Here is a 12,759-nt window from a genome sequence, read left to right as displayed (position 1 = left end):
CTTGTCATAATTTTATATTCTTTATGTTTATTAATACTAGGCACATTTTATTTGATTAAGTTATATTTTTTAATTTAGCATCTCTCAGAGAAGTCACGTTAAAAACCATAGCTTTAAACAACAGGTTCAATATTGTACCTGGTCAAAAAATTTGTACAAATTACTTAGTCAAATTAAAAGCTTCCACTGAAATTAATACTGATAACATTGATATTGCTGATGATTACACAAATAAAAGTATAAATAAAGAAAACGTATTTAACGTTCAACAAGAAGCTGATATAAATAAAAGCAGACAAGAACTTTCTAATTGTCTCAGTATAATTGGCGTGTCACCAGTCAAGCTTCACGAAAAGCCACTTGCAAATCGTATGAGTATTGGGGAAAAAAAATTAAAACTATTACAACAGTTTTCAAAGAAAAGTTATCAAGTTCTTTAAAAATTCCATTGACAGAAGTTGAAGATTTTGATAATGAATATATTCTTGATTTAAAAAAAAAGTTGTTCAGTTCATAAAATTGTTAGTTTTGATAAAAGATAAACTTGAAAAATGCTTTTCATTTAGGGACAAAATTCAAGTATTGACTTAACAATTGGTATTATTTACAATTGGTATAATTGGTTTAAGTATTGACCCACAAGAATAGTCAATTGAAGCAGCTAGTGAGTATTTTGGTGTTTCAAAGTATCTAATAATAAAATTTAGACCTTTAGCAAAGAAGGAAGGAGTTCTTGCAGTTCCACAAACTAAGCGAGGTAAAATGCTGCCTGATCAAATAAATGCTTTAGTGAAAAATTTTTATGAAGATGGTGAAAACTCTCGCCAGATGCCTGATCAAAAGGACTTTATAAGTGTTAGTTGGAAAGTCCATATGCAAAAGCGACTACTTTTATCAAGCTTAAAAGAGTTATTTGTCTCATTTAAAATTCTATATCCACATGTTAAGTTAGGTTTTTCCAAGTTTTGTGTTTTAAGACCTAAATGGTGTGTTTTGCCAAACTCATCAGGAACCCATTCTGTGTGCGTTTGTATCTACCATCAAAACATGAAGTTAATTCTCCTACCCATTAAAATTAATTACCATGAAGTATATAAATTTATTGTTTGTGATATGAAAAACAAAGAATGCATGTTAAATCGATGTACACAATGTTCAAAAAATACATCTAATAAGAAGAAAAGCTATTCGAACTAATAGGGCAGTTTGAGGAAGAAGATACTATCGAATTTAACTAATGGGTTACTACTGATAGATCAGATTTAGTTATACAGCTTGTAAGCATACCAGATTATGTAAATATGGTGATAGAAAAACTAGTCAAGCTAAAAGCCCATTCATATATTTCTAAATGCCAATCTAAATATTTAAAATATCTTAAATAAGAACTGCCATCAAATAGTGCAATAATTCTAGGAGATTTTGCAGAAAACTATAGTTGTGTTGTGCAAGATGAAGTACAAGGTTTTCATTGGAATAATTTCCAGTGCACACTTCATCCAGTAGTTGTGTACTATAAAGAAAATCAAGTGTTGCATTCCACTTCATATTGCATTATATCAGATGATAACAATCATGATGTACCAATGGTTTACGAGGTACAAAAATCAATTATCAATAATCTGAAGCAAAAGATACCTAGCATTGTAAACGTGATCTACTTTTCTGATGTCTGTTCATCTCAATATAAAAACTGCAAAAACATTTTTTAACCTATGTCAGCATAAATCAGACTTTGGAATAAATGCAAAATGGGTTTTCTTTGCAACCAGCCATGGAAAGCAACCTTGTGATGGTATAGGAAGAACAGTTAAACGGCTTGTAGATAATGCTAGTTTGCAGAGAATTTCTGCAAATCAAATACTGAACGCACGTGATATGTTTACATATTGCACTAACAACATCAAAGGTATAAACTTTATTTTTATTTCAAGTGAAAGTTTGGTTGAAACAAGATTATTACAATCTGAACAATTTAAAAATGTAAAAACAATACCATGTCAAAATAAAGATACTGCAGTGATGATACTATGCCTAATTTGACTTACATGTTTAAAAACTGTGAGATGCAAGGTGATGTGCAAAGTTGATGTGGAGTTTAAATTTATGTACCAACATGGGCCTTGAATCTTAAAAGACATTTGCTTGCTTCTTTTCATCAATTATTACTCAGAATCGACATTTGTGTATGTCTATGATATGTATATGACAATATATTTCATTTGTTAAAAAAAAATTACCTAGTTTTGTTTTGTTTTACAGTTCAAAGAAAAACAAAAAAATATTTATAGTTCACTAATTTGGAATTCAAAGAGTTAATGCATTTTGATATTTAAAATTGAGTTTATTTATGTACATGCATGTCATGGATATTGCAGTTTTACACCTAAGCGAAAATACCTTTTAATTTTTTGACTAGCTCTGAGTGAATATAACTGTTTTTAATATTTAAATATTTTTAATTGAGTTTATTAAATATGCATATTGTAGTTTTACACATAAGTGAGAACTCTTACTTTCTGGTTGTGCCTAAACATAAATACCAATAAATCTTCTATCTCAATCTCAATATATTTTCAATCAAAAATAAAAATTAAATTTTTTAGATTTTTGGTTTAGGACTTATTTGAAATTTAATCACTAGTAATTTGATTGAAATATTAAATAACTAAAATTTGTGAAAATTTAGTTATTACAAAAATTAAGAAAGTTAAAATGATTTTTGAAGAATATTTTAACCTGTTTTTTTTTTTAAATAAATACTTTGGCAGACTAACAAGGTGACAAAATCTCTGTGCCAAAGTATTTATTTAAAATGTCTTTGCCAAAGTATTTGAAAAAATAAGCACATAGAAAAACTCAGAGATAACAAAACACTGTGTGAATTAATATAATTGCTTGCCATATAAATGGATATTCTTATTATGTATTTTTAAACAATCGATTAACTGAAAATAGTATTATAAATGTAACATCCAGCAACTCAAAAGTATATCACGTAACACCCAATAAACCGAGGATCTAACATCCGACAAGTCAATGGTACATGATGTAAAAATCCAATATTACAACAATATTTCAAAGTAGATAACAAATAAAAAAATGTGGTTAACTCTTTTGATTGCTTCCATCTGATTGTTTATCACCGAAAGTAGACATTACTGCCGAGAAGATTAATAAAAACTAATAATCATACGTAGCAGCTACTCGTGTTCTGATTTATTCTTCAGTAGTAATTTATGCAACAAATAGTTCTTCGCAAAAAAAACCATAATCAAAGTAACCTGGCAATTCTCTTCCATTCTTGTCAACGTAAGTTTTCATACGAGACATACAGAATTCAGCTTGCTCACGAGTTAAAGCCTAGAAAATTTTTTTTTAAATACATTTTGTAAAAAATGGAAAAGCAACTTTTTTAATATATGTATTTGCGTGTATATATATATATATATATATATATATATACATATATATATATATATATATATATATATATATATATATATATATATATATATATATATATATATATATATATATATATATATATATATATATATATATATATATACACACACATATATATATGTATGTATTAGGGGGAGTCAAAAAAACTAAACTTTGAAAACAAAAAAACCATACCCCCTAAATTTGGGGCAAATATATAAAAAATGAGCCTCAAAAAGTTTAAGCGCTATCGGATCACTTTTGACCCCCCCTCTAACCATTAAATTAGGGAAAAATGACCGAAAAGTGGTCATTTTCGGACCTCTTGAGGGAGGGGTTAAATATATTTTTTTTCAAATTTTTCTTTTTTACTTACAATATAAAGAAATATATATTAGTTTAAAACTGTATGGTTTTTTTATTACCCTTCGAAAATTTATGCTTCGTGGTATTGAAAATCAGGAAAATTAGTAATTTTTTGCATATTTTTTTTGTTGCCTATTATTGTATATTTATATGTTGGTACAACTTCTGAAAATTTAAAATTTACATTTTTCTAATAATTTCAGATTAGAACATAAAATAAACATATTAGAAATGAGTGCAACTTAACAAAGGACAATGAAAAAGAAACTTTTTATTATAAAAGAGGCAAAACCAGCTATATCAGGTAGAAACATTTTTGTTAATACTGAAATTAGTAATGAATCTTTTTAAGAATTATTAATGAGACCTTTTTCGAATAGTTCATTGATAATTTAAAATCTTTTTATTTAGATATACAGCTTCCAAAGGGCTTGGATATTCTTCAACACTTAATATATGACCAGCAATGTCGATCTGCATTAATATCAAATATAATTGCTTGTCCCCTAAAAAAAACTTTTTCAAGATGCTCAGATAGTTGCTGCGAATGTATTTTGTTTAAAATCAAGAAATCCTGGACTAAAGCTGGATTTGATGTGTTAACTGATTTAGTTTTAGTTAAAAAACTTTTTAATTTGCACAAGTCTTATTCCAATTTGAAAAAAAAAAATACAAAACGAGGAACTAGTAGTGGTGTAACTAAACAAAACAAGTTTGAGATTGAAATAAAAAAACTTTTTTGGGCTAGTAATTCTAATCTCAAAAACATGATCAGTAAAGATAAAAAAAGATCCCTAAAAGACAAGATTAAAGACATAAAATTTCTTGAAGATCAGGAAGGTCAAAGAAAGTTTGTTATTGGTTCAGAAGGTATTAAGTATAGAAAAAGGTATTCAATGTTTTTAATTAACTACTTCAGCTCTGGTTTCAAACTCTATAACTTTATTTTCCACTAATTCTAAAATTAAAAACTAATACTAAAACATTTCTATAAATTAGGCAAAAGAAAGTATCAGGAAAAAAAATTGTTCACAGCCTATAAGTTTGGGAGATGATGCACCCAAGGTTGAACTTACAGACACAGATCTGATTTTGATTAAGGTGATTGGTATCATATAGAAGTTTCTGAAAACCCAGACACAGTAATTGCAAAAATTCCAAAAGATATTTTAGCTGGTAATGTTTCTCTTACTGCCACAGCCTGTGATATATCGCCAAATATTTTACAGAACATAACAAATGCAATTTTATATCAATCAGGTGTTGACCTTAAAGAAGTTAAATGCAGTCAGTCTACTGCATATAGAAAAATGAAAAAAGAAAATGAAAACATATTACCCATTACAAAACAAGATCTTAAAGTAGCCATTGATACATGGATATGGAGATGTATAATTCGTTTTGACGGCAAGACATTGTTTGAATTAAACGAAGGAAAAGTATTAAAGAGGGATAGAATGGCTGTTTTAGTTAACATTAATGGAGATTCTTACCTACTTGGAGTACCTCCTCTGGGGTCATCCACCGGTGAAGATCAATTTTTTGGTATAATAGATTTAAATAAAGAATATCAACTTACATCAAAAACTAGAGGAATATGCTTTCATACAACATCATCCAATACTGGGACGAATAAAGGGTCCATTTCAAGAATATCTAAATAACTGGATAAATATCTCCTCCAAATAGCCTGTAGACATCATGTGAACAAACTAAGAATGCTTTACTTTTGGAAATTAGTGACCAATGATAAAAAAAATGGACCTGATAATCCTCTTTTCAAAAAATTAAAAAATATTATTGAAGAACCTAATTTTAATTAGAATCCAATACAACTCTTACGGTTTGATTGGTATAACGTTAAAAGCAATCTTTTAAAGAAGGAAGCTGAGAATTCATTAACATTTTGCAGAGCTTACATTGATAAACCAGGTACTAAAAAAGATGATAGAAGTGAGCTTGCAGAATTAGTTGTCACTTACTTATCCCCTGTTACATATAAAGTATGAAAAACAGGTGCTATTTATCATGCAAGATTTTTAGGAAAAGCAATTTATTATCTAAAGCTTCAGCTTCTATCCGACCATCTTACATTTGTTCTAAAAAATGATTAACTAAAAACTGAAATTAGGCTTATTACAGAATTTATTATTTGCTTTTATGCAAAATGGTATTTACAATCTGAGGATGTCATCAAAGCTCCTTTTCTTGATATTACAGCCATACATCAAATGCATCTGTACAAGAAGGTATGTACAAACCCAACTGCTGGTGATGCTGTATTGGAACTTCAGTATAAACATTGTTAGTATTTGGACTAAACAATGATACCCCTAGCTTTGCTAGATGATGATTTAACATTAGAGGAGAAGACAAAAATTGCATCAGCGATTCTGTTATTTGACATGCATAGCTCTGACTATTATAAGCCTGAGAACAAAGTAAAACAAGATATCAAGAAAATTTATAAAATGAATATAAAAATTGGAAAAAAACCACCTTCTCTGTCTGTCTTAGTTGATGATTTTTCTTACCTGATTTTTGACATGATTGGTCTTGATAAGCAGTGACTTAAAGACTGGCTCTCACTTCCACCAAACTATTGGCACAATCATGCTTTAAAAGTTTTCAAAAATATGCTTAAACTTTAATATTTGTGAATGACCATTTGGAACAGTCTATAGGTATGATGACACAGTATATTCAAAGATATTCTAATGAAACTGAAAAACAAAATAGATTGCTCACTGTAGACAAAGTTCGATCTGTATTCAGATCACCAGGACAAAAATCAAGTAAAATTTCAAAGATTAAGTTAAATGATGGGCTTGGTGTGATGCAGAAAAAGATAAAGAGATAAACATTACTAATATTAGTCGAATGCGTTTTTATCTTTTATAATATTTTGAATATACATTTATCTTTTTGTTTATTCTTTTCAATAAAAATAAATATCGGTTTTTTCAGTATATATAAATATTTGCCCCCTTGTCCATGTTTCGGAAGAGAATAGAGGGGTTCTTTTGTGTTTATATACACAGGACTTATTTATTTAATTAGGGTTATTATATTACTTAGTTAGTTAAAGTTAATATATATATATATATATATATATATATATATATATATATATATATATATATATATATATATATATATATATATATGACTAGGCAACTCATTCTATTATCTCCTAATGAGGGTACAGCTCTAAAACTCAGTTTTATGGTTCTGAGGCCGGCTGGTAGTCAGGTTTCCCGAACTCTTTCATGAAGCCCTCTTACCCGCTATTCTACGTTCATGAAATCTCGTATCTCATCTCAAAAATTAGGCTCTCGTGACTTCTGGAGAATCTTTAATAATATCAATAATAATGGCAAATCTATAATTCCACCTCTCTTGTATGGTTCAGACTTTGTCACCTCACCTAAAGACAAAGCTGAACTGTTTGCTAAAAACTTTTCATCAATATCATCCCTTGATTCCACTAGTTGCGTTCTACCTGATATTGCCAACAAACAGGTTGATCCATTGCTTGACATTCATATCACTCCAGCTTCTGTATCTAAAGTGATTTCCTGTCTAGACTCTTCTACAGCCTGTGGCCCGGACAACATACCTGTTATTGTCTTGCAGAAGTGTTCTCCGGAGCTTTCATCTATACTCTCAAAACTATTCAACAAGTGCTTATCAGAGTCTTGCTTTCCAGCCTGCTGGAAAGCGGCATCTGTTATTCCTATCTTCAAAAATTCTGGAGAGCGATCCCATTCGTCTAACTACCGTCCCATAAGTCTTCTTCCTATCATAAGCAAGGTTTTTGAATCTTTAATTAACAAACACTTAATTTCTTATCTTGAATCGAATAACTTACTTTCTGACCATCAATATGGATTTCGATCTTCTCGTTCTACAGCTGATTTGCTAACAGTAATAACTGACAGGTTTTATCGTGCATTAGATAAAGGTGGAGAGGTTAAGGCCATCGCTCTTGACATTTCAAAAGCTTTTGATAAAGTTTGGCATGCTGGTCTTCTCCATAAGCTTTCTTCTTATGGTGTATCCGGCAACATCTTTAAGATCATTGAATCCTTCCTTTCCAATCGTAGCATAAAAGTTGTCCTCGATGGACAACACTCTTCTTCTTATTCTGTAACTTCAGGGGTTCCTCAAGGTTCTATCCTTGGCCCTATACTCTTTTTAATTTTTATTAACAATCTTCCAGATATTCTCACATCTAAGGTGGCATGGTTTGCTGATGATACTACCATTTATTCTTGTCGTGATAAGAAACCAATTCCCTCTGATTGCTTGGAGGGGGCATTTGAGCTTGAAAAGGATCTCACTTCTGCTACAGCATGGGGCTCACAGTGGCTGGTGAACTACAATACAGATAAAACTCAATTTTTTTCAGCCAATCGTTATCACAATAATTTAGATCTTCCTATATTAATGAACGTTGATGTACTCGATGAGTCACCTACTCTTCATCTTCTAGGATTAACTCTTACTTGGAAATCTTTCTTGGAAACCATATATCAAATCAGTTGCAAAATTAGCATCTGCTAAGGTTGCATCTCTTTATTGAGCTTGTCACTTTCTTACTTCGGATTCTATTCTCTATCTCTATAAATCTCAATCCGGCCTTGTATGGAATACTGTTGCCATATCTAAGGCGGATCTTCTAATGCCCTTTCTCTTTTAGACAAGGTGCAAAAACGCATTGTAAACATAGTTGGACCTGCTCTTGCAGCCAACCTCCAACCATTATCACATCGTTGTAATGTTGCTTCTCTTTCTCTTTTCTACAAATACTATAATGGGCACTGCTCTAAAGAGCTAGCGTCTCTTGTGCCATCTACTAAAATTCATTCTCGTGTTACTCGTCATTCAATTAAGTGTCATCTTTTTTCTGTGACTGTTCCTAAGTGCTCCAAAAATGCTTATTCGTCTAGTTTTTTTCCTCGAACATCAGTTCTTTGGAATTCGCTTCCTTCATCTTGCTTTCCTGATTCATATAATTTGCAATCTTTTAAGTCGTCTGTCAATCGTTATCTTGGTCTACAATCTTCATCTTTTCTCTTTCAGTAACTTTCAACTTTAATTACTGGCTGGTTGCAGACTTGTTGGAAGCGAAGATGTTTAAATACAAAAAAAATATATATATATATGTATAAATATATATATTATATATATGTATTTGTGTGTATGTATATATATATCACCTTCCCCCCCTCCCCCAAAATTACCAATTTTCCTGATTTTCAATACCACGAAACATAAACTTTTGAGGGGTAATAAAAAACCCATACAGTTTTAAACTAAAATATAGTCCTTTATATAGTATGTAAAAAATAAAAATTTGAAAAAAAATATATTTAAACCCTCCCTCAAGAGGTTTGAAAATGACCACTTTTCGGTCATCTTTTCCCCTAATTAATAGTTTGAGGGGGTGTCAAAAGTGATCCGACAGTGCTCAAACTTTTTGAGGCTCATTTTTTATATATTTGCCCCAAGCTTGGGGGGTATGGTTTTTATGTTTTCAAAATTTACTTTTTTTGACTCCCCCTTATATATATATATATATATATATATATATATATATATATATATATATATATATATATATATATATATATATATATATATATATATATATACGTATATTCATAAATATAAATACATGCAAATATATTTATATATATTTATAAATATATAAATATAACAATAATAATAATACATACATATATATTTGTAATAGTATATATAATTATATATATTATATAAAAATTGTGTTTTGTAATAAATTTTTTAAATATAAAAACCTTTTTTTTCTTTCAAAAAATCTAATTTGCATCACTAAAAAAAGGTATCGATAAAGAAATAAACACCATAAAACTTAATACCTGATATAACTCTTGCTCAGTGACGTATATCTGTTTTCCACCGTCAGTTATAGCTCTAAATGCTTCATCAACTTCTTTAGCAGATTTTACATTCTCAGTTTCGCGACTTATCATAAATGCTATATATTCATTTAGTGATACAACACCATCACTAAATAAATATAAAATCACAAAAATAAAAGCATTTAGCACAATAAATGTTTTACAGAAAAAATTATGATCATTATTAAAAGAAACGAAATTAAAAAAAGAACCAAAAACACAAATAATTAAAAATAATACTTGTTTGGATCAACAGTAAATAAAATAGAATTAAACTCAGGATCATCTGCCCCTTCTTCAACAAGCGGTAGATTGTATCCTAATGATCGAAGACACGATTTAAATTCTTGATGCTCTAAGAAACCTGTTCGATCTTTATCAAAGTGTCTAAAACATTAAAATTAATGTTACATTCTTTGATCTTAAGATGAATCATATTTTTTTAAAATTTATCAGCGATTAAACCTTTTTTTCATGAAAAAATATTTTTAAAACAAAATACAGAAGAAAAAATACCACTTTTACAAATGCAAAAAAAAAATGGACAAATCAAATAAGTATTCGAAAAACAATTGCTTTTAGGGAACTAATACGGAATTAATTATTTTTTTAATTAATAAAACAAGAACAGTTTTATCTTGTATATTAGTTTTAAACTTATATAACATTACATGTATATAACATTATATATGTATGTATATATATATATATATATATATATATATATATATATATATATATATATATATATATATATATATATATAACATTATACATATATAACATTATATATATATATATATATATATATATATATATATAACATTATACATATATAACATTATACATATATAACATTATATATATATAACATTATATATATATATATATATATATATATATATATATATATATATATATATTATATATATATATATATATATATATATATATATATATATATATATATACATATATATATATATATATATATATATATATATATATATATATATATATATATATATATATATATATATATATATATATATATATATATATATATATATATATATATATATATATATATATAACATTATATAACATTTAAATATGCTATTAACAATGTTTCTGTTGTATTTAAAATTTGTTTCAACAAATGCTATTTAGCTTTAACTTACTACAGTTTTATAAAATTAAAAACATTTATTTACAAAAATAAAAAAATGAATTCTGTTATTAGAATAGATGAGTATTTGAATAATAATAACAATAATATTAAACTTTGTACCCATTAACAGAGATTATCCAGGTCACATTTTAAAAATCCAGAAAATTTTTTCATAAAATATCCGGAAAAAATAAGGAAAATTCTTTAAAAAACATCTGGAAATATAAATGCATTTTGTGTAACTAAGAACATATCATGTGTCATAAAAGTCTCAGAATGTCTCAAAAAAAGAAATTCATTATTTGTACACGCGTAAAAATAATGTGCATAATATAAACATTATTTGGATGCAAAAAAACGTTTAGATATTTTAATTTTTTGTTAAAGTAAATAAGTGGCGTAGTGCCGCGGATGTTACTTACATTATTACAGTAATTAAATTAAATTTTTTTTTTAAAAGTTTTCAAAGTAGTTTTATGTTTTTTAACTTATTATTGTTATCTATCTTTTTTTTTTCAAATCTTCATAGAAAAAGTAAATAAATGTATCAATGCGTACATAAATCGACTGTTTTAGCCGTAGCCACATAGAAGTGTACATACATCGATTGACTTAAACAAATATAGTTGCAGTATGGTATACATGAGTTTATATTTTGGCAGGCATTATTTTATATAAAAGAAAAATTTTCAATACTTATTTAATTAAGGTAATTTATGTAGAAAAATTATTAAATTAAAGTACCCTTGATTTTTAGGTAAAGCAGTCAAATAATTTGTAATATATATACGCGTACAAATAAGAAAAATCTAGTTGTACATGCATACAAATAACTTAACTAAATTTAGCGTAGAGTGACTGATGAACGATATCTGCTTAAATTATTTGATGACAAGTTACAAATAAATTATTTTTAACTAGTATTTCAAGAAAACTATTTAAAAAAATTAAATTTTTAAGAAAAATCCAATACTCCGGAAATATTCGGAAAAAGGTCCCTGCAGCAATAATAAGTATAAAAATATATGAGAATAAAAAAATGATTTGAATTATCTATAAGTATTTCAAATTATTAAAATTTTTATTTATTGAAGTTTAACGTTTCTTAAAACTTCATGAGGAGATAAAAAATTATCTTTATATAACATTTGCATGAAACCAGGTAAAAAAAGTGTTCATATAGTTACCGGCTATTGAGTTTTTTTTAACATTAATGTTTACTTGAAAAATTTTTTTTTCATTATTGTTAAAAAGATTTTTTTAATTATTTAACATATGTTGCAAAACTATTACAAGATGTTGCAAAATTATTACAACATGTTGCAAAACTATTACAACATGTTGCAAAACTATTACAACATGTTGCAAAACTATTACAACATGTTGCAAAACTATTACAACATGTTGCAAAACTATTACAACATGTTGCAAAACTATTACAACATGTTGATGAGCTGCATATTTCAGCTTTGTTACAAAAAATATTATTACAACCCGATTGGTATAGCATTACGACTTAATTAATTTTTTCAGAAACTAAAACTCTAAAAGCAGAAAAGGATTGAAAAAAGCTGATGTCTTTAAAATTTATATTATCCAAACCAAAAAGACTTTTATGCAAATAGATTTTTTTAACAAAATTTTACATTTTTAAAAATGTTTTATTTTTTCCAGTTTGTGATATAACATTTAGAAGTTAAAAACCTACACATCTACAATAATTGTGGACAAAAAAATGTATTTGGTAGTTTTTATGAGCTGTTTAAAATAAAAATTTTTTAATGACAGCTAAGATAACAACATAATAGCTAACATACTGTTAATGACAGC

The 12,759-nt window shown here is 27.5% G+C and overlaps 1 protein-coding gene across 1 annotated transcript in view; it reads right to left on the bottom strand.

Moving 5' to 3' along the window:
• Positions 1-2,877: 2,877 nt before the first annotated feature.
• The window catches only part of LOC100205922 (spectrin alpha chain, non-erythrocytic 1), a 121,795-nt gene continuing 111,913 nt past the window's right edge, over positions 2,878-12,759 (bottom strand). The window contains exons 53-55 of the mRNA XM_065791061.1: positions 9,999-10,145; positions 9,717-9,867; positions 2,878-3,363 (exon numbers count right to left, since the gene is read on the bottom strand). Coding sequence (XP_065647133.1) covers positions 3,238-3,363; positions 9,717-9,867; positions 9,999-10,145 — 424 coding nt within the window. The 3' untranslated portion in view covers positions 2,878-3,237. The remainder of the gene's footprint in view (positions 3,364-9,716; positions 9,868-9,998; positions 10,146-12,759) is intronic.

This window comes from Hydra vulgaris, chromosome 02 (assembly GCF_038396675.1).
Source record: "Hydra vulgaris chromosome 02, alternate assembly HydraT2T_AEP".
Taxonomy (NCBI): domain Eukaryota; kingdom Metazoa; phylum Cnidaria; class Hydrozoa; order Anthoathecata; family Hydridae; genus Hydra; species Hydra vulgaris.
Note: the sequence above shows the minus strand (reverse complement) of the source record. Positions and strands in the feature narration are given on the sequence as shown.